At 36.6% G+C, this 21109-nt stretch overlaps 1 protein-coding gene across 7 annotated transcripts in view; it reads right to left on the bottom strand.

The window, feature by feature from the left end:
* Positions 1-3978: 3978 nt before the first annotated feature.
* The window catches only part of LOC127843160 (uncharacterized), a 48095-nt gene continuing 30964 nt past the window's right edge, over positions 3979-21109 (bottom strand). For all 7 annotated transcript variants that reach the window (XM_052373017.1, XM_052373016.1, XM_052373019.1 and 4 more), the window contains 2 exons: positions 17926-19710; positions 3979-8034 (listed from right to left, as the gene is read on the bottom strand). In XM_052373017.1, the coding sequence (XP_052228977.1) occupies positions 6341-8034; positions 17926-19710 (3479 nt within the window). In that variant the 3' untranslated portion in view covers positions 3979-6340. The remainder of the gene's footprint in view (positions 8035-17925; positions 19711-21109) is intronic.

Raw genomic sequence — 21109 nt, 5'->3', positions numbered from 1 at the left:
ATGAACACCAGAACACTCAGTAGTTGGAGCAGGAAAATAGAATTATTTGGAAGGTAACTCTCTTTCCTTGCTGTTGGAATTATTCATCTTTATATCTATTGCTGGTATAAAAGCCCCACTCTGGTCGACGCAAGCCTTTCCCATTTTAATTAAAAGAAACACCAAAGCTTAGCACAATTTATCTTAAGTAAGGAAACTTTTTTCGACATCTATGATCAAACCACATACACTCATTCTTAATATATAAAAAATCTGTTATTAAAGCAAAGCTGCTATTCAATGTCTATCTTACCAGAAAAGACGATTACAAATCCGTTCATAGCCTGTTAATAACAACACTCGCTGGCTGAGTTTTGTATACTATATTACAGCACTAAAGGTATGTTCATTTTGTCATGCGCTCATGCTATAGCGTTTTGCATGCGACCGCTAAAAACGTAAAACAAACCTCAACAACCTATTTTTGTTTTCTCACAGTAGACCGTATTTATCACTGCAAAGGAAGTTACCGTTATTTGAGGCTTTAAGCGGCAAAAAGTTGCACAATCGGCGCTTTGATGACTGAAGTCAGATACAACAACACAAATTGACTTAAGTGTTTTCTTTTCGCGACTCGCTATGACTACAATCGTGACCACTTAGCTCAGGTGAAAACTGTTTTCAGGGTAAAATATTCTAGCCTTTGGTCGCTAAAGCATGATGATCGTTATACTCAGGTGTAATCTAGAAAAATGATTTGCATCGGGGGGATCTAATCTGACCGCCGCTATAACAAGGCTACCGCTATACTAAGGTGACAGGTTGGACTAAAGAGGTGAAGGACACAATTTTCATGGGACGTGATCTGCTAATTCAACAGTGATGACCTCTTTATTTACCCATTGATATGGGTGACAAATGTAATGTTAAAAGCTCCATGAGTAAACTGTAACTTGTTCATTTTCCAAGCGCTGAATTGAAACTTGAAATATTCCATCATATTGAATAGAAGTTTTTTACATACAATTTCAACATGCATTGATTCATTCCGGATTTTTTTGCACTTGACTTAACCACTTGACTTTTTCTTATAAAATGCTATTAGTGTCTGGAACACATTTATAATACATGGCTGAAGCGATTGAATTGAAATCTGAAATGTGTTTTCGCCATGTAGTTGTAATGTGCAACATTCAATCATCAGGCGCAGCAATTCACTGAATCATGAGTTATGTACCTTATGAACCTTGATGATGATCATGATGATCATTTAGGCCAAGGCAGTGCTAAGTCAAGTCAATGAACATTGGTAAAATTTGTATTCATAAATATTGTTAATAATTATTACATAATCCTTTTTGACATTAAACATTGTGGTGTTGTAGAACACTTTAAATGGCTGACCCAGATCTTAGTTTCTGACACATTTGATAATTGGTGTTTATTAAGCCAATTTGAGTTTGATATATGCGTCTGTTGTGATTATTTTGTGTCACCTTATAATTTAGTAAATCTCCAGATTAGGGAAAAATATAAATATCTCAAATATACAGTTTAAAATTGAAATAGTACGATGGCTCTCGCAGAATACTGTAGACCATAGATACATAATAACGCACATTGTAATGAGATCACCACCGTTTAAATGGCGGTTACCAACGTTTTTTCCAACGTGATCATCATTTTATGCGAACTGTACTGATCGACAGCCGTATTGATTTACCTCATTATCAAATTATGTCGGATCGGTGTCGGTGCTCACAATTCGGCCTTTTAAGTCTCTGATAATCGCTCCATACGGCTGTAAATTGTATTGGTCATTTATTCACCTGTCGGTAACATTGTTTTATATTTTTATATTAATGGTATTGAATATGAAGCATGTGTGAATGTCTATTTGGACTAAAACATAACTCAATGATCATCTTCTGCGCCACTGATTCTGTGTACGTTCCACTTTCATTTGTCAACAGTTAAAGTTGTTTAAAATTGCTCTCGTGCTAAGCGCTGCTCTAACGTGACGTTAGGTATCATATAGTAAATCTATTTAATACATATGTTAATAATAAAGTAACAAAATTGACTCGAATGCATATGATTGTCGGTCAAAGCAAGGTGATTATCACGTTTGGCCCTGCAGGGCCAAATGTTGATAATCGATAAACGGCCCCGGCAACGTCAACAAAACAAAATGGCGTCCATATTCATTTTTTTCCAACGGTGATTAATAAAATTAAGCCACAAATCAACGAAATAATATAAAAAAAGTTGTTTAGACGTAGCAAATAATAAGAATGATACAAAATATCGATTGCACCTAAAACTGTAGACTGTAGATTAGATTGATGTCACTATTTGAGCTTTAAGTTAAACAGGAGTCATCCAACATCAAAATTTAGTAAGCGACAATCTTACCTCAATAACAATTTTAATCCACTGCTTCTAATAATAAAATTACAACGATATACACTTCAATTTTCAGTTTTTCCACCCATTAATTTATTTTAAACTACGCTTTTTTAAACGTTTCACGAAATCGAATGACTGCTCGGAATAATTTCTTTAATTATTCCTCATGTTTCCAATTATAAATTACAAACAAACAATCCGTAATGCGTTTTGGATACGTTTGATACTTTTTAAAATATATATTTTACTGTTAAATAAACCAAAACGTCTGAGCTGTTGTTTGAATCTAGATAGTCAAGCTTAAACTTGTGTGTTTCGTCACAGAAATTACGTCATTTAAGGTAGATAAGTCATTTATTGCGTAATCAATTGAATGAAAATATTAGAACGGAATGCTGGTTCTGAAATATATTTTCGTGAAGGAACAAATAGGATGGTATGTAACATGTATCGTGATTAAATGATACAGTTAACGGGGATTAAGTATAAAAGACGTTAATACCATCATTGCTTGATGGCCAGAAGTGATAATCGGCCCTGGAGTGAATAATCGCCCTCAGGCCTACGGCCCTCATGCAACGAGGTATTAACCTCTAAGTAATATAAATAATTTGAACTACTAAATACTAAATACTAAATACTAACTTCACGAATGCTACATGCGTCGGTCCATGGTATCCATGTTGATTTATTACTTAGCAATTATCGTTAGAGAATAGTTTCTTTAGTTCATTTTCTACATGATATATCAGTTAATATAAACACAACATCATGCACGCAATAACAGAGCTATGCAATTTGTTTGCGATATTCTGGGACAGCCCTTGTGTGTACTGCTGTGGTGAATAATGCTAGGAAACAACCTACTTCTTGACAATAAGCAACTTTGATAATGGTTGTAATTTTGTTGTAAGCGTCTTTGTTGTGCCATAGGCATCATCATCAGCAGCAGCATCCGCATCATCACCATCAAAATTATCAACATTACCATAATTTTTTTTTCGGTCTACTAAGCCTCCTTCAGGTAAGTTCCATCGAGGTAAAATTAAAAAATCATCATCATCGTAATCGTCTTCATCTTTCTCATCAAAACCATCCTCCTTCCCTCCTCCTCCTCCTCATCGTCATCATCATCATCATCATCATCATCATCATCATCATCATCATCATCATCATCATCATCATAATCATCATCATCATCATCATCATCATCATCATAATCATCATCATCATCATCATCATCATCATCATCATCATCATCATCATCATCATCATCATCATCATCAGCATCATCTTCTTCTTCTTCTTCTTCTTCTTCTTCATCATCATCATCATCATCATCATCATCATCATCGACATCATCATCATCATCATCGCCATCATCATCATCGCCATCATAATCATCAACATAATTATCATCATCATCATCATCATCATCATTATCATCATCATCATCATCGTCATCGTCATCATCATCGTAATCATCTATATCATAATAAACCTGTCTTTTAACAACTGTCATATATCGCAATCAATGTGACCACAGCCATGAATAATCATGTCAAAAAAAGATAGATAACAACTCATCTGCAAAATTTAATTTTATTGTTTTATCGTAATTATCATACAAATCAGAAAGAAGAACATTTATTTCATTATAGTATGAGCACAGTGTTCATCAGCAGATAGAAATATATAGCATGTCTTATTTGTAAATTTGCTAAGAGCCATTTGTTGAACGATGTGACACATGTAATTGATAAGGCGATCACATACACAACCAGCAAAAACCGTGAATAGATCTGTGGGCACTTGTCTCGATTGGTCAATCCAAAGCATTTAGTGTTTTAAACCCCACACTTTACACATAATGCTTTATGATGAAGTCTTACGTGACATGCAATTTGATATCTATAGCCAAATGAACATGTTTGAAATGATGAATTCTAACACAACACGCTTTTTTTTCTATAGCACAATTGATAAATAGTGCTGTACGATGATTTCTAACACGACACGCGGTTAATTCTATATCCAAACGAACGTTTGATAGTATAAAATGAATTGTAACATGACATACGATTTGATTTCAAAAGCCAATACAAGCATACTTATATATTATAAATACCAAAGTGGACACACGGTGTGATTGATATAGCCATTTAACACATAATAGTATATAATGAGTTCTTTAACGCAGTTTGATTGACATATAGTCAATTAACACATTATAGTATGTGGTGAGTTCTTACATGACACGCAGTTTGATTTCTATAGCCAAAATAACACAAACATGTATAAGTAAATGAAGAATTTAAACTTAACCAACGGTTCGTATTCTATATGTAACACATATTGGCATATATAATGACAACTGAGCCCAACACGCTGTTTTTATAAAGCCAAAAAAAAACCCATAGTAGTATATGATGAATTCTAATATGACGCGCAGTCTGATTCCTCTTTAACTAACATTCAAAAAAGTAAACTATAGAAATAATGAATTATTTTGTTAAGATATTTGTGTTTGCAACATATTACTCGTGCTGAAGTAGCAAACGTGAAGTCAGATTGTTCTTTGATTTATATAAATGACTACGATGTCATTTCAGTTTACTATTTAAGAATGAACTGTGATGATTTTGTAAGTATTACATTTATTACTAAAATGTATTTCTTAAAATCATTAGTGGAATACATAACACAAATAGTTATCATTTACTAGCCTGTTAGACAAACAATAAATCAGACTTAGATCATGTTAGCAAAAAAGAGATATGATACCTAACACGTTGAACTTTAACACTGATAAAATATTAATACTTCGTAATGCAATGTTTGACATAAACAATTTCATCCGTCGACTTATATTATTATAGTGTTTCCTGTATTCGTAATGCATGCGTTTATATCATCAACGTCATGAAGGCCGCATGCATTGATTCATGAGCTCAAAGCTGGTATATTCTGAAGTCACATTGAAATTTGTTTGATGGCGTCCAGATGAATGTTACGAAAGAACTCATTTTACTCCTTTCTATCAACGCTGTCATGGTCATTATTAGCACACACATATTCACACATATTCCGTTTTTCTAGTAACTGTTGGATGTCAGTGTATTCTTTCAGTGGGGTATACTTATTTTGATTGAAAGGAGAAAGACCGAATTCCAACCTACTTTCAACTTTCTGAATGAATTCAGACATCGTGTTGAATAGGTCTCACAATTCCGATGAATGTAATTGATAACAGTAAAAGTCAAAAAGTCAATGATTTAGATATCCGTTAGTCGACATATTTATAAATATATTGTAAGCGTTTCCATCTGTATGAGCGATCAAAGAGACTGCAGCAACGACTCATCACGATTCACTCTCAAATTGTTCCACTTACTTCCCAGACACAGACTCTTGATATTCAGACCACGAAGAAACTCTTGCAGATCGTGACTGTCTACCGAAGCACTTACACAACGCGTGTGAGAGATGACAGTGCCTTTGATCAATGTTTTACTCGTAAACCATTCACTTTATCACTGACAATAAGACTCTTGATATTTAGACCACTGAGCGCCTCCCAAAGACCGGGAGTGTCTTTTTGTACTATAATACTTAGTGTCTTAAGTTGTGTGAGCGATGATAGAGAATTCGACAACAGCTCAACATTATACACCTTATAAAAGCCACTCAGATTAAGTGTTTTGATATTTAAACCACAGAGAGCCTCCCACAAACCAAGTCTCTCTTCTAAATCACATATACTAACTTTTTCAAGCTGTTTGAGCGATGCTAGACACTGCGACAACGACTCAACATGATTCACTATCAAAACTCCACTCCGCCGACCACTCAAACTCAGGCTCTTGATATTCAGACCAAAGAGAGCCTCCCACAGACCGGGACTGTCTTCATCCACACTAATGCTTAGCGTTTCCAGCCGTGAAAGCGATGATTAAACTTGCGACACAAACTCTACTGTTTGTTTATGTAGTATGTGTCTTGGCAAATGCCAAAAATCCAGACTCAAACTCTTTATATTCAGTCCACGGAGAACTTCCCACCGAACGTAGATGTCCGGAGACAAACTGAGTGTTTCCATCTTTGTGAACGACACTAAAGCCTGCGATATCGATTCTATATGAGTCCAACCATTCCTAACGTTCAGACTCAAAGACGTGATATTCAGACCATGAAGAGCATTCCAAATATTTGGAATGCCATAATACACATTAATAGTCAGCGTTTCCAGCTGGTTGAGTGATACTAGATTCTGCGACGACGACTCTTCATGATTCACTCTCACACGACCAGCCCGGTTATTTAGCGTCAGACTCAAACTTTTGATATTCAGACCATGGAGAGCATTCCAAAGATTTGGAATGTCATACTCTACATCAATACTCAGCGTTTCCAGCAGGTTAAGCGATAATAGATACTGTGACGACGACTCTTCATGATTCACTCCCGAACACATTTCCCGGTCCATTAGAAACAGTCTCAAACTCTTGATATTAAGACCACAGAGGGCCTCAAACAGACCGGGACTCTTTCTTGAAACACGTATACTAAGCGTTTCCAGTTTTGCAAGTGATGATAGAGACTTTGACGACGTCTCTACATGTTTCACTTTCCTAATATCAAGACTCAGATGCTTGATATTCAAAAAACGGAAAGCCTTCCACAGACCGGTGTCGTCTCCAAAAGCATTAATACTGAGCGATTTCAGCTGTGTGAGAGATGAAAGAGACTGCGATAAAGACTCTCCATGAGCCACTGTCAAATCTCCGCTGGTTAATTTCAGACTCAGACTCTTGATATTCAGACCACGGAGAGCTTCCCACAGTAGGGGATTGTCTCCACACACAGAAATACTAAGTGTTGTCAGATGTTTTAGAGATGTTACACACTCCGACAACGACTCTACATGATTCACAATCAAACCGTAAGTCTCCCAACTACTCAGACTAAGACTCGTGATATTCAAACCACGGAGAGCCTCCCACAGACCGGGAAAGTCTTCTCCAGGCGTTTTAATTTTAAGCGTTTTCATCCGTATAAGCGACAATAGAGACTTCGACAATAAATCTAAATCGTTCTCTTCCAAATCTTGAAACTTATCACTCAATCTCAGACTCAGATAATCGATATTCATACCATGGAGGGCCTTGCACAGACTGGGAATGTCACAAACCTTAAGACTAAGACTTTCCAGATGTGTGAGCGATGATAGAAACTTCCAGAACAGTTCTGTATGATTCAAACGAAATCCATCATCTTTATAGCCATCCAGGCTAAGACTGGTGATATTCAGACCATGAAGAGCCTCCCATAGACCGGGACTGTCATTCTTTATAGAATGCATGCGAAATTGACCGCCTGAATTCGTCCCTATGACTGCTTTTGTACATATATCTGATCCCTCTACACACGATGTTATGACACACTTTAGCGTACACTCCACGTAATGATTGAGTGCCAACAGCGTGCTGAACAGACTGTGTAGACAGGTTGAGGAACATGTGACACTTTTAAAGAAAATGTCTGTTATGCTGGGCAGTATTGGGGGAGTGTCTGCACATTGGGCTGGATCTGCGTTGTTAAGTACAATACAGATCGGAAATTCTGATCTGACCGAGCTTGCTGTATCTGCAAATTGACACAATCGTTTTCAATGTTTAACGGTTACGAAAATAATGAATTTGACGTGAACACCGTCTGACAAAATGACTTAGTAAAAAAACATTTATGTATCATATTTAAACATGCAAAAAAATCTTCTGAAAAAGACAAAGGTGAAACATATCTATTATGTTATCAATGGTTATCAATCGAAATAAAAAAGCATTCCTATCGATTCTTTAACAAAACCTTTATTCAGAATTCTAACAATGAAATAGTTTTAAAAACCTGCGTGGTGCAGTCAGCTTTTGCTTGTAGAGGTTAAGGGATCGATTTCCAGAGCAGGCAAATTTTAATTAATTGAAACCCACACTTATATTAGTTGTATTGATTGAATGTTAAAATTGTATTTAGACAGCCGTATTGGCCTGAGGCCGCAAGCCGAATTACAATTGTGCTGTATGAAGCTAAATAACAAAGTCAATATGAATTCAACTAATTAACGACAATTTTATTAATTAACTTTATAACATTATTCAGCAAGAAAAGCTTGAATTTCACTTTCGAACAACGGGTTTTACAGGCTGATGTGTGTTATATTATTGATTCATCCGCGATGCCGGAAAGACAGTTAATTGGACATTATCAAAGGCCGCAGCAGATAAGGGAGCGGACTATTCGTAATCGTGCTCAATTTATTCCGCGTGCAAAACTGTCAACTACATGGATGCCGGAGCGTTATAATGTGTATATTTTAAAAAGTTATCGATTCTTTTTATGAGCTCGGCTTTTTATCAATTGAAGGCAAAGCATAACCGAAGACAGACAATAAAAATAATTGATCACTGTAAAAATTGCTGTAGCAAATAAAGGTATGAAACAACTAATTCTTGTCGCGAGCCTTTCGGTAAACTGCACTATTATATTTTTAAAGGTCAATTTTAAAGAAAATCCCAAGTCAATATATTAAACGGTAATTACATTGAAATATGATTAAATAAACGGGAAAATAACGTTTGCGTGTTGTGTTTAACCTGAAAAAGATGATTTTGTTGACTTTTATGATCGTAACTCGCAAAGCGTTGATTCGCTTATCTCCTCTGTTTTCCCCTGTTGTGTGACGTCAGAGCTGAACATGCATTTTCGCGTCCGCTAAGAAGATAAGCGATAGATCAGAATTCGGGTTTTATTTTTTTCTGTTTGAATTGATATTTTCGTGAAATTGTTTTCACAGTGATAGGGAAAATGGTTATCTTTGCGGCCTTTCGCTGTAAATCACGTTCTGGAAAAAATAATGTGATTCTTTTCCAGTTTCCGAACGACAAAAAAACTGAAAAAGATTTGGTGCACCAAAATCGTGCTAGCCATGTTTCCAAACACAAACTGTTTTCTCCAAACAAAAACAGCCGCGTCTGTTTCTGCTTCGGCATCGATCCACAGATTACCCGAGTAAAAATATTTACAAATATTTATTGTATACTATAGCAAATGTTAAATAATTTTAAAATTAACGAAAATTAGAAACAGATACAGATAATACGCTGATATATTTACTTCTGCGCGATTGTGTCAACATTTCGTCAGCTTCTCTTCATACTTCATACAATTACCATCGGATGTCAACTGTCAAAACAATGATAATTCCGTATATGGCCGATTTCCGTTTTTGGTAAATATTAGAGAAACAGTGCTCAAATTCCTAAAAACAAACTTTCTCTATTTTTTCCAAAGTATCAAACCAATTTCGGCATATGTTTCTATTTAAAGATTTGATGAAAGTTCGATTAAAAGTTTCGTAGTGAATATCAACTTAAGTACCGGAGTATCTCGCGAATTATTTGCCATTGGCAATTCCTTTGAATAAAATAAAAATCAAACACGCTGTATCGGTACACTCTTTTAGTTCGTTCATTATTGAAAAATTATATTCAATTGCATACATTTGTATTGTACTGTATACTGATCACACAAAAAATCATCGTATACAATTCAATGTTTGTATTCAAATTGTCAAAATTATTTATACTTTGTTTGGTCTGTGTATGATGTATGTTGGATGGTTCTCATTTGCTTTTAGAAATTATTTTGACAATAATTATCGTTATTTTAAACGTTTTAAGCAAGTCTCGTTTCCGAGATCATATACGGGAATTCACTGTGTGAGTTACTTCGATATTTTTACTGATCTATGAAAATCATTGTTTTGACAGACGGCACGTGCTTATCTAAAGTTTGTGTGTCGTAATACACAGGATATTGGATGTTCAGGGCATGATTGGGCAATAAAACAAAAACGCGGTCTGCGGTTTTCGGTAGAACGTTTGTACTGACCAACATAATATTTGATATTGCACGTGCTTATCTTACATTTAGAGATAAAAAAACACTGGTCGAAGCCATTGTGTGCTTCTTTGTGCCATAAATCACAATCCCGCTGGCTATTTTCAGTAGCACGCGTGGTCAGAAACTAACAAGTTAGAGTAATAAATCACAGAGATTATGATCTGAGAACTGCATGGAGTCTGAAATGAAACAGGATGCCGACAAATCAAAATAGTCGCAGCCTAATTTTTTAATATAAAATTCGACATGTAGACATATATGGTGAAATTATTAAAAATCAATTATGGGTTCGTCGTGGCTACAAACCACGGACTCTAGATGAGAATAGACACTCCGTGTACAAACTGCGAAAAGCACTGCGAGCACGGTTTCCTGTAAGCATCGGCGACTAAAAGGCTAACAACATCGAAATTTGGAAAATAAGACATATTCTGTTTATATCTGCTAACAATCCCGAATGTTTATTTGACGATTGAATTTGTAAACGGCGCGCTAAGAGAAGACAATCAGAAGTGTGTTTCGGATTATAAATGTGTATTCTTATTTGTGAATTCAACAAAACATTTATATTTGTAATGTTTTTGTAATGAATTAAATATAAATTTGTTAAAAAGCTTTCCGTGTTGAAAAACTATTTTGATAATATAATGCGTGAAAAGCACGATTTCCAGGAGGATTACACCCGGTTGCTATCATCAGTAGATCTAACTGACTACGATTTTATCGTGGAGGAGTACACAAGGATTTTCGCAAAAATTAGGATATTATGTTTTTCATTTTCGTCCATTTATAAGACGCTTCGGAAAAAAGTCGCGTCTTTACCCCCGAAAAATACGGTAGTATGATTTCTGTCCTCTGAAATTTTATTGAACTTTACATTTGCACTATGCATTTAAGTGGAAAAGATTACGAACTAGACCAAACATGCGCGATGAACAGTTAGAGCATCGATGTAATTACATCGATGGGTGTAAATGATTAGAATTATTGTTATAAGTTAAATTATGTGTTACAATAATACGATTTCGTTCACTTGCATTTATTTACAAAAAATACAATAATTTAGATATATGATAACCAATCTAATAACGAACATTTTAGGGTTTTTTTCCAGCCATTTTGGGGAAAGGAGTCTTGTCTAATTGAGATTTTTTAAATCGATAAAATGGCGTGTACTGTACATAAACGGTCTAATTTCATGCAGTTCATCTTCATAATGATCATATTCATCAGAAAAGTCCATAATTTAACATAAAAGTATTGATGTAATAGCAATGCAGTTGATCGTTTCGGCATAAATAACGCTGTTAAAAATAGCGGATGTACAGCTCTGACGTCACAGCAAGGGAGGTAAGTCAGTCCAACTTTTAGAAAACGGCGCGTTATTGGAAGATTTACCTGGTGATTTATGGCATAAGTCGTAACGCTTAATTGTTGCAAATAGTTTTATTCCGCATCTCAAACAATTATCTTTCATATTATAAAGTTTCCAAAAGTGTTAAAATTGACCTTTAAAGATTTAAACTTTTGCACCAAAACAAAGCATACAACTTCAAAATGGCGTCCAAAATTGTCGAAATTTTAGATTATCATACAGGGACGAGTTTTCCTGGTTTCTGATTGGCTCAATCTCATATTGGCCGACCTTTTCCCGTATCGGCCGTGTTGTTTCATATCGACCGCCTTTGGGGTGAACAAATAGAACACATTTTGTGTAATATTATAAAGTTAATTAATAAAAAATTTTACTAGTTGGCATATTATAAACATTCGTGCACGTATTAATGTCTCCTTTTTGAAAATGCTGCACGCAATATTGTCGTATTAATATTAACTGATACATTTCAAGCATCGATCAAAAGATATCTGAACGTATTTCTAATTTGTGACTTCAATTATGATGAATAGTGGTAATAGTTAAGTATCACAACGCGTGTGACTGTAAAACTAAGCAGACGAATATGAGATATTAAGCAAGTGTTATTATAATAGACATGTGTTTCATATTTGATAAGTGACATACGGTTTTGCATACCATTTTAGTTTAAGCACATAAATAATTGTCATGTACCATGAGCCACTATGACAAATGAACAGGTAGATTTATTATGATAAGAGGCCACACGGACAAACAGCAACAATGAAATATATTTTTACAATAAAGACGAATACAAACAAAACATAATAGGATGATATATATATATATGAGTTTAGACTGGGCTTGTAATGGAGCAGTATTTATTTTTGACCGGATATGTCTTCGAGAGTTATTTTGTCAATGTATACGGTGTTTCTTTAACGGATATCGTTTTTTTTTGCATGTCCGAACTGTTGAGTGCTAAATCACAATACGAGTGTGTGAGTTTATGACGCGATAATGCGATTTCACTCTGTAGTCTTGTGCTCTCGTATTATTGCATCGCATACTGAATGTTGAAAGGTGTGCGATGTTAAAGAACAAATCTCGTCACGTCGCATTGTTATTCTGTCATATTTAATAGTAATTTTGAGATGTCAAATCGTAATTTCGAAATACCTTATATTATGAGTTCAAAATATTGGATTCAAAGGGCGAGGACGCGAAAACGTGGTCAACAAGTGTGACGATCCGATTTCAGACAGTGACTTTTATTCTTGGTCCGGACGGATAGGACAAACATCTCAGTCACAAAAAGAGACCAATAGACTTCCGATTTGCCGACGGCGTATTTTCCCCCTCATCAGCCTTCCGTAGGGTCCGATTGTAGCATCGAGCAGAGTCCGGAAATTATTTAAAGTATCACTTAAAAGTTTACCCGACGTGGGGCCCGAAAAAGAATCAAGATGAGATCGAAAAAGATCGAACGATCAACGCCAGGTTATAACATCGTATGCATTGTACATGTATCGAAAAAATCAAGGTATTTCCCAGAGACATATGCATCGGCCGGCGACCGTCCGATTGCCGGAGGTCCTCCGCACGATGACTGACGAACGCCGGGCGGAGCTCGTTATGAGACCGAAGGATTCCGGTTAATGCACGTGCACAGATCACTTGGGTAGATTCCACGCATAAGACCTCCAGCTTCAATTTTCAAGTCAATATGCCAAACAGAAAGGTCGCAGCACGGCAAATGCCAACTCTTTAAACAGTATACATATTTTTTTCTGGAATGCTTCTCATGATTAACTCGCATTTTAAGGGTTTCCTAAATACATACTATGAAATGTTTTAAGCATCACGGTACGATTCTAAAAGTACCATGAATAAAAGTGCTGCACTATTATGTTATGATATACAACTGTAAAAAGTAAGATTTTTGGTTTTTTGTGCTTTATCGTTTCCAGAGTAGTTCAAAAATATATTGATTGAACTATTGTAAGCTGTTAGTTTAAAACGTTTAAGCACGCATTGGGATCCTGAAAATGATCATGCATGACGACGCTAACCATAAAGTGTAAAACGTTAGATTTGCGGAATTAAATGCATCATAATGATTGTACAGTGTTTTATAACAAACCAGTATTCGAACTCATCATCATTTTATATACACCTGTAACACACATAGTTTCACAATTTAAAAACAACTTCAACATTCAATCAGCTGTCTATCTGTCGATGGCATGCATCTGTCATGGCACACTTTCCACATGGCTCGCACAGTAGTGTTTGAGATATACCCGCTGCTCCTTCGCCGTTGCTGTTGACGTCGGATCTCGGCCCTCTTCCTCCAGTCGTGCATGACGGCATTGTTTCTCCAAGCCCTGGAATCAGTTGATGGTCATCGTCCTCTTGATCAACATTAACGTTTTGAAGGTTTTGATACATCATCCTCCTAAGGTTGTGGAGCAACAGACAGCACTTTGTGATCAAGATGGCAGTTTCCGGAACAACGCCCAATATACCAAGTCGGCAGCAAAACCTGATTGCGAGTATGCCAAAGGCATTTTCGACGACCCAGCGCGCTCTTGATGTCCTGTAGTAATATATACGTTCGTCCATCTGGAGATACCGATTGGAGTAGGGTAACATCATGCATGTGCAAAGATGAAATGAATCGTCACCCACAAGGAAGTAGGGCATGTTCAGTTAATGAGGCAAAGAATCCGGCTCTGGGAAACCTACTTGATTGCGTCCAAAGGCCTGTGGCAGCTGAGAATCGATGAAAATACCACAGTCTGAGTTGGAGCCAAATGAACCAACCTTCGCCCACAAGAACTTGTATTAAGCATATAACACTGCCAATAACACGATTGAAATGAAGCCCTTATAATTGTGAAACAGGGATACACAGTCATTTGGCTTCTTCATGGGCACATGCTTCTCGACGATTACGTCTCAGCAATGTGGATAGTTCCACCATAGTTCTGAAAACCGCTTCCACTTCACGCAATTCTTAAGTGGTAGACTTCGTCTTTCCAAAGTCAAACGCCATTGAACGGTTACAAATGCCTGTGGCAAAAAAACGCAATATGATGACCAGCTTCATGCCAATGCTAAGAGTAGGCCGTCCTCTGAAAACACAAAAATGTATAAGTCGTATGAAATCAAATCCATACACTGTTATGGTCAAAATCACTCTTAAAATACTTATAATTAATAGTTTTCAGTTAAGGTACATGGCGCTGTATTTGTACATTCGGTCTCTAGTATGACTAGGGTATACGTATTTAAGTACATCAACAAGTTTGTCAGACAACTTATATACGCTCTTGAGTAATTTGAATGCGAGGCCCGACTCTTGTAGAAAGTATCTGAAACAACTCTTGCTTTAGACGCAAATAAGCCTCAAAATCGGCAGGGTTCTCGAGACGCCGTCCATGCAAAAGTGTTTCGTATTGCCTGTAGAGGGATCTTCTCTGAACCCAAGGCTTGACCGACCATCGTCTTTGACGTCGCTGTGGTTCTTCGAACTTCTCCACTGCTACCATAGCAGCAACTACCATGTTTAGGCGGTGTCTGGCTATTGCTCGCCTCTCCATCAGTCTCGTATTATATATTGAATAAACGAATAAATAAATATATATATATATAATACATAAATTAATACGCTTACCTTGTGGAATTCGCCCGATGTCCGCAAGGAGCACGGCTATTGCCCTCCAGATTGCCGTCCGGACAACGTTCGATTCATTAAAACTTCCCCGCATACTTGCGGCGCGAGGTCGATACCTCGACGATAGCCGTCCGAATATTGTCGTACGATTTTCATTCTGACGCTCCACAGGTTTTCTCAAACTGACGATTGTCGATCGATCATCGGCCAATGCTCATCCGAAGCCCTTAAGGTTCGAGTTTGTGTCACTCACAGTTCCGATGTGTCCAGTTATCCCGATACCTGGAGTTCGGACTTATCGGCCCGCGACCGAATTATTTTTTACTGAAGCATAAGGCTTGTGTCGTTATATTCTACCGATGATGCGGATGAGTATGGTCCGGTAGCGCTAAGGCTGTAGCCTACACAACTTTTCATAAACAATAAATGACGAAGCTGCAAATTTTACTTTTTTTAAGTAATAATTTGTAACTTAACTAATAAAATAATGAAAACACATTTTTAGCAAAAGGAAGAACTGTTGAGTACATATGGATAGAAGTTAAAAAAGGCCATGGAAGATTCCAGCATTCATTTGCATCTCTAGCAAAAAATGTAGTTTCTTACACTGTCGTTCGTTACTTGCACAACACGATGTCATGTATATAGACCGCTTACTGCAAATTTATTAAACGATGTAACTTTTTACTTTTGAAATACGTACGTATAACATATTTATCGATTCTCGAAACCTTTTACAAGGTTAGAATTATTTTACGAGTGAAATTTCATTAAAAAAAAAACAAATAAAACGCTCTCAGTACTATATGTTACTGATGTTGATATTGAGGGTGAGATGGAGACCTGAGCTAATAAAAGTTTATTTGTAGCGTGTGATACCATACCGGATATACGATACCAGATAAACCACCCATGAACATATAATAAAATGTCTCAATTCAATGAACATTCGTATGGGCTTTGTAGAATATAATGTTTCATGTTTTGTAAAGTTTTAGGAAAGGATGTCGGTAGTATATTAAATAAATCAACGTCTATAAATAGAACCATAAAGTAGAATAAAGAGTGGTGGGGAATGATGTCAAAAATACGTGATGCTAAGAAATCCGCCAATATCAATATTGCAGACTTCAGGGAAATTTTTCTTACCTTAAATTCTAGACGGTAAGATACAAATCTCATTTTGATGTTTTACCGAAAAAAAATACGGGGTGTCATTGAAAGTTGTTAAGAAGTAACTGAAACTATATCTTTACGATGCCTTATAACATCTTAATGGTACCGGTATAACGGAATTTGAAGAGGTTGCCAAACGACGCAAGCTGTTACCTGAGATGAGGGAGGCATGAACCCAAGGCATGTGATAATGAATTGCGTGTTAAATCTTCTTTATAGATGCACGCCCAGTGAGCAATTAGGAGAACGACGACGGATCACTGATATTGATTTCATGGCATGTACATGATCTTACAAGTTGCAATAAACGTACTCCATCTTGTGAAATATTCTCGCAAGTTCGTCATTATTTTTATATAAACATATCATGAACTTCTTCTTTTAGCAATATTCACGTTGATAATCAGTGTAGGAACGGCGTTGTCTTATATTATAAAAAATGTATCAACAATGGTATCGCCATTATTAAAAATCATCATCGTTCTATTATTTAGGTAGAACTTGATTGTATTTTTGTTTCAAATTTTAGTGTCAAATCTCCATAGCCGATAACGTGCTTAAAGCAGATATTTATGCACACAATATCTAGCTGTATACTTAAGGAAGTATGTGTTTTTCATTTAGGAACCAAATAGAATATTATTATGCAGTGGTGATATAGGTCCCGCTCTCAGAACAAGGACTATAGAGCTTTTCAAATAAGCTTTAAGCTTCTATGCAACAGAGCTAAACTAAATATGTTTAAACTGAAATTTTGACGCACGTTGCTATAAATGAAACGACTGATGCCATTCATTACAACCCCAATTTAGACTAAGTCCAGGTCTTCGTTGATAGGTCATACAATGATCACATGATTAATCTTCTTAATCTATGTTAATACTTGCGTTGCGCTGTGAATGGAAGGACAAGCATTACTTGAACATATTTGGTACGTATCGGCTTATCTTGAATGTACAATCTGCTTTTCAGAAAATGATATTTTATTGAAAAAAGTTTCACTGAGACAGATTTTAACGAACTCAATAATCACACAATATTTTCATTTTTGGTCCATTCTTACAACAATTAAACCAATGTACTTTATTATTAGGAACATACAGTTAAAAGGAACGAATCGTTACGAAATGATTTCCGCTCATGTACGTTTTCAACTGTGGTCTTGTGATTTAATGCTATTCAGTTAACGGAAAGAACGCGTACCTAAGATCAGTCTAAATCTAGCATCTACAACAAATTTATAAGACTGAAATCGATGCCAGTATTTGTTGTTAAAACTAACATATCACGGGCCACGATACCGTAGTCTTTAAATGTCATTTAGTTGCATGTATTGTATATCGTATAGATTTGTGTATTTTACCTCTCAGCAATATGCCGCTGCCCCATAGACACAATTTCCTCAAAGTTTGGCACGATGACAGGTTAAACTCAAAATGAGTTGTAGACTCGCCAAGTGCAGGTGAACTCAGAAAGTCATTCATGTCAAGACTGACAATTAAGACCTCGACGTTGCACGTGTCTGTCGGCCATATGTCATGTAATTCTCTTATGTTGCTTTCATCAATATAAAAGTGACTAAGTTTCAGCAGTATGCCTTCCTGCTTGTTGGCTACTGCCTCACTGATTCCAGACTCAATGATACGCTGAAACTCACAGGGATCCCCATCCAGACAATCTTCAACATCGTACTTATATCTATTGCAATGTTTAAGGTCATATTGATTCATCAAAGCCGACAATTTATTCGCAGCAGAGATGTTCATTCCACACAGAAATATGAGAACTTGCGATATTTCGAGATATGATGTATTTTTGAGTTTAAGGTATCTTGATCTGACGTCATCAATAACGTATGTATTGCAGGCGATATGATATGCTGCGAGAAGTTCCTGCACAGTTTTGTGGACAAATGAGTTGGATCTTCCTGTTCGACTTTTATGTTTCCTGTTTGTTAATATCCCTGCCTTGAGAGCAAACTTCTTGCGAACTTTGAGCTCATCCGGAGAAAAATAGTTGGATAATGTTATATCACTGAAAACAATAGACGATTCTCTCTCAGAAGAGAAAAGCAATTTACAAGCTACTTCTGCTAGCTTATCTAAGTGTTCAATGTTTGGCTGAAGGTAACTTGTGCTAGAAAAACAGTGCACTGGTGGCGGGTTTGAATCGTTAAAATAACCAGTCGTACTGTTGGCTTTTTTACAAAGACTTTCAAGCAGAGTAGTGTAAAGTGCACACCGTGACGATTCTTCAAAAAAATGTTCCTCCTCCTCCTCAAATGTGTTTACCCAAGTACATATGACAAGCGTGTACAACATAGGTGAAGAAAATAATGATTCGAGCTCACGATCTTCCACGAACGACTGCAATTTAATCGCAGTTTCTTTAAGATCTTTCGAGTGGTCAATTAGGCATCGAATTATATTTTCACTAAATGCATACGGATCACTAATCCCCTTGATTTCAAAAAGATTTTCGATATGCGAATTCTTGATACGTTCATCAGCAAGTTTCCATGGTCGAGATGTCGTTAGTACCGTGCACTTGTCGTTCTGAAATCCAGCCATGGAAGGTTCAGCTAGGTTACTACCATCAGGAGGCACCCATTCATCTAGACCTTCCCGTATTACGAAGCAGATTTCAGTGTTCATTATTTGTACGAAAAGTTTGTACACATCGGCTCGTTCGTCTTCGGAAAATGTTGTATCAATAAGTTGCTTCTTTATCATCTGCGTCACATCTGCCTGATCTTTCGAATCTCTCAATGTGACGAAAAATAGGAACTTGAATTTTTGAATTGTTGAAACGTCATCGAATGCAGTAATTTTACTGGGGGTTGCCGACGTAAGCTGGATTCCATGGGACCAGTCATGAACTAACTTAGCTGAAAATGTAGATTTTCCGCTGCCGGGTTCACCTTGTAGGTATATACGTCGATTGGGCTCACGATCTGTGTAAAATATATCTGTGTATGTCCGTACTTGCTCATGTTTTATGCGTTTTCCATCTTTTTCAATTTGAATTCGGTGTATATTCGGCGTTGCGTATATATCTACTATACGCTTATCAAGACTCTGATCCAAGTTCGAAAGAGGAATATTGCTAAAAGTGTCATCGTAATGTGCCATCAACCGTCTGCGAAAATCTGAAGAGAGAAGACAGAATGTATTCATATACTGAGGTTGCTTAAATAATTTTCTAAAACAAAATCATAAGGTAAGATTTATTGATTATCTGATCATAAGCAGTGTTGATCATAAAATGATCATTTGTATGGTAGGTTCTTGTAGAACCGGGGGTTGTTTTTGAGCTGTGATCATAGATCTCGCTTGAAATCACGTGATATAGCAATCCCAAATTATGCGAGCGTTAAGGGAAAACAATATGACCTGGTCATCATCGTTTACTGATAAAAAATGCAGCAAAATCAGGTCAATATTGTAATTCATTAGAACTCTAATAACATGTTTCCAGTTTTCTAAATTGTTTACATAGTGTCAGTAAGTAACACAAAACCGTTCGTTATGAGTATGTTTCATACTACATCATATGTTGACATTTTTACACAAGAAATTAACCACCTCTGCAATGTCAATGTTAAGGCTATTTATAGTATGCAATTCTTGAAATTGGAAAAGCCGCACGACTTCACACGAACCTATTTTCAAGATGGCGGCTTGACACATCAACACAATCGAGTATTTAGTATTATTGTGAATGATTAACATTTGCATACACGCGACAACTAGAGCTTTGTCACAGACGCGACGAATACACCCACATGCCGCATCGACACAGAATATTTTGCATGTTGTCTTCGCAAAAAAGCGGACTCGATGCTTAATGTTTAAAACGTATTGAGTGACCCCGTGACCTAGTTTTTCACCCGGCATGGCCCATGTTCGAACTTGACCTACACATCATCTAAATACAACTTCTGACTCAGTGCGATGAAGATCGGATGAAAACTACTTGCATTAGAGGGCGGACACCATGCTGAATGTGTAAAACGTACTAAGTGACCCCGTGACCTAGTTTTTACTCTGGCATGGCCCATGTTCGAATTTGGTCTTAATATCATCTAGATAAAACTTCTGACCACGTTAAGTGAATATCGGATGAAAAGTACTTGAATTAGAGAGCGGTCACCATGCGTATTTAAAAAAAATCGCTTAGTGGCCCCGTGACATTGTTTTGGGCCCGGCATGGTCGATGTTTAAACTTGGCGTAGAGATCATGTTGATAAAACTTGTGACCAAGTTTGGTGAAGATATTGGATAAAAACTACTTGAATTAGAGAGCGGAAAATATGCTGAATGTTTACAACGCACTAAGGGACCCCGTGACCTAGTTTTTGATTCGGTATGACCCATATTCAAATTTGACGTAGACATCATCTTGATACAACTTCTGCCCATGTTTGGTGAAGATCGGATGAAAACTTCTTTAATTAGAGAGCGGTATTCATGCTCAATTTTTAAAAAGCACTAAGTGACCTCGTGACCTAGTTTTTTTACCTACCATGACCCATGTTCGAACTTGGC

This window comes from Dreissena polymorpha, chromosome 8 (genome assembly GCF_020536995.1).
Source record: "Dreissena polymorpha isolate Duluth1 chromosome 8, UMN_Dpol_1.0, whole genome shotgun sequence".
Classification (NCBI taxonomy): Eukaryota; Metazoa; Mollusca; class Bivalvia; order Myida; family Dreissenidae; genus Dreissena; species Dreissena polymorpha.
Note: the sequence above shows the minus strand (reverse complement) of the source record. Positions and strands in the feature narration are given on the sequence as shown.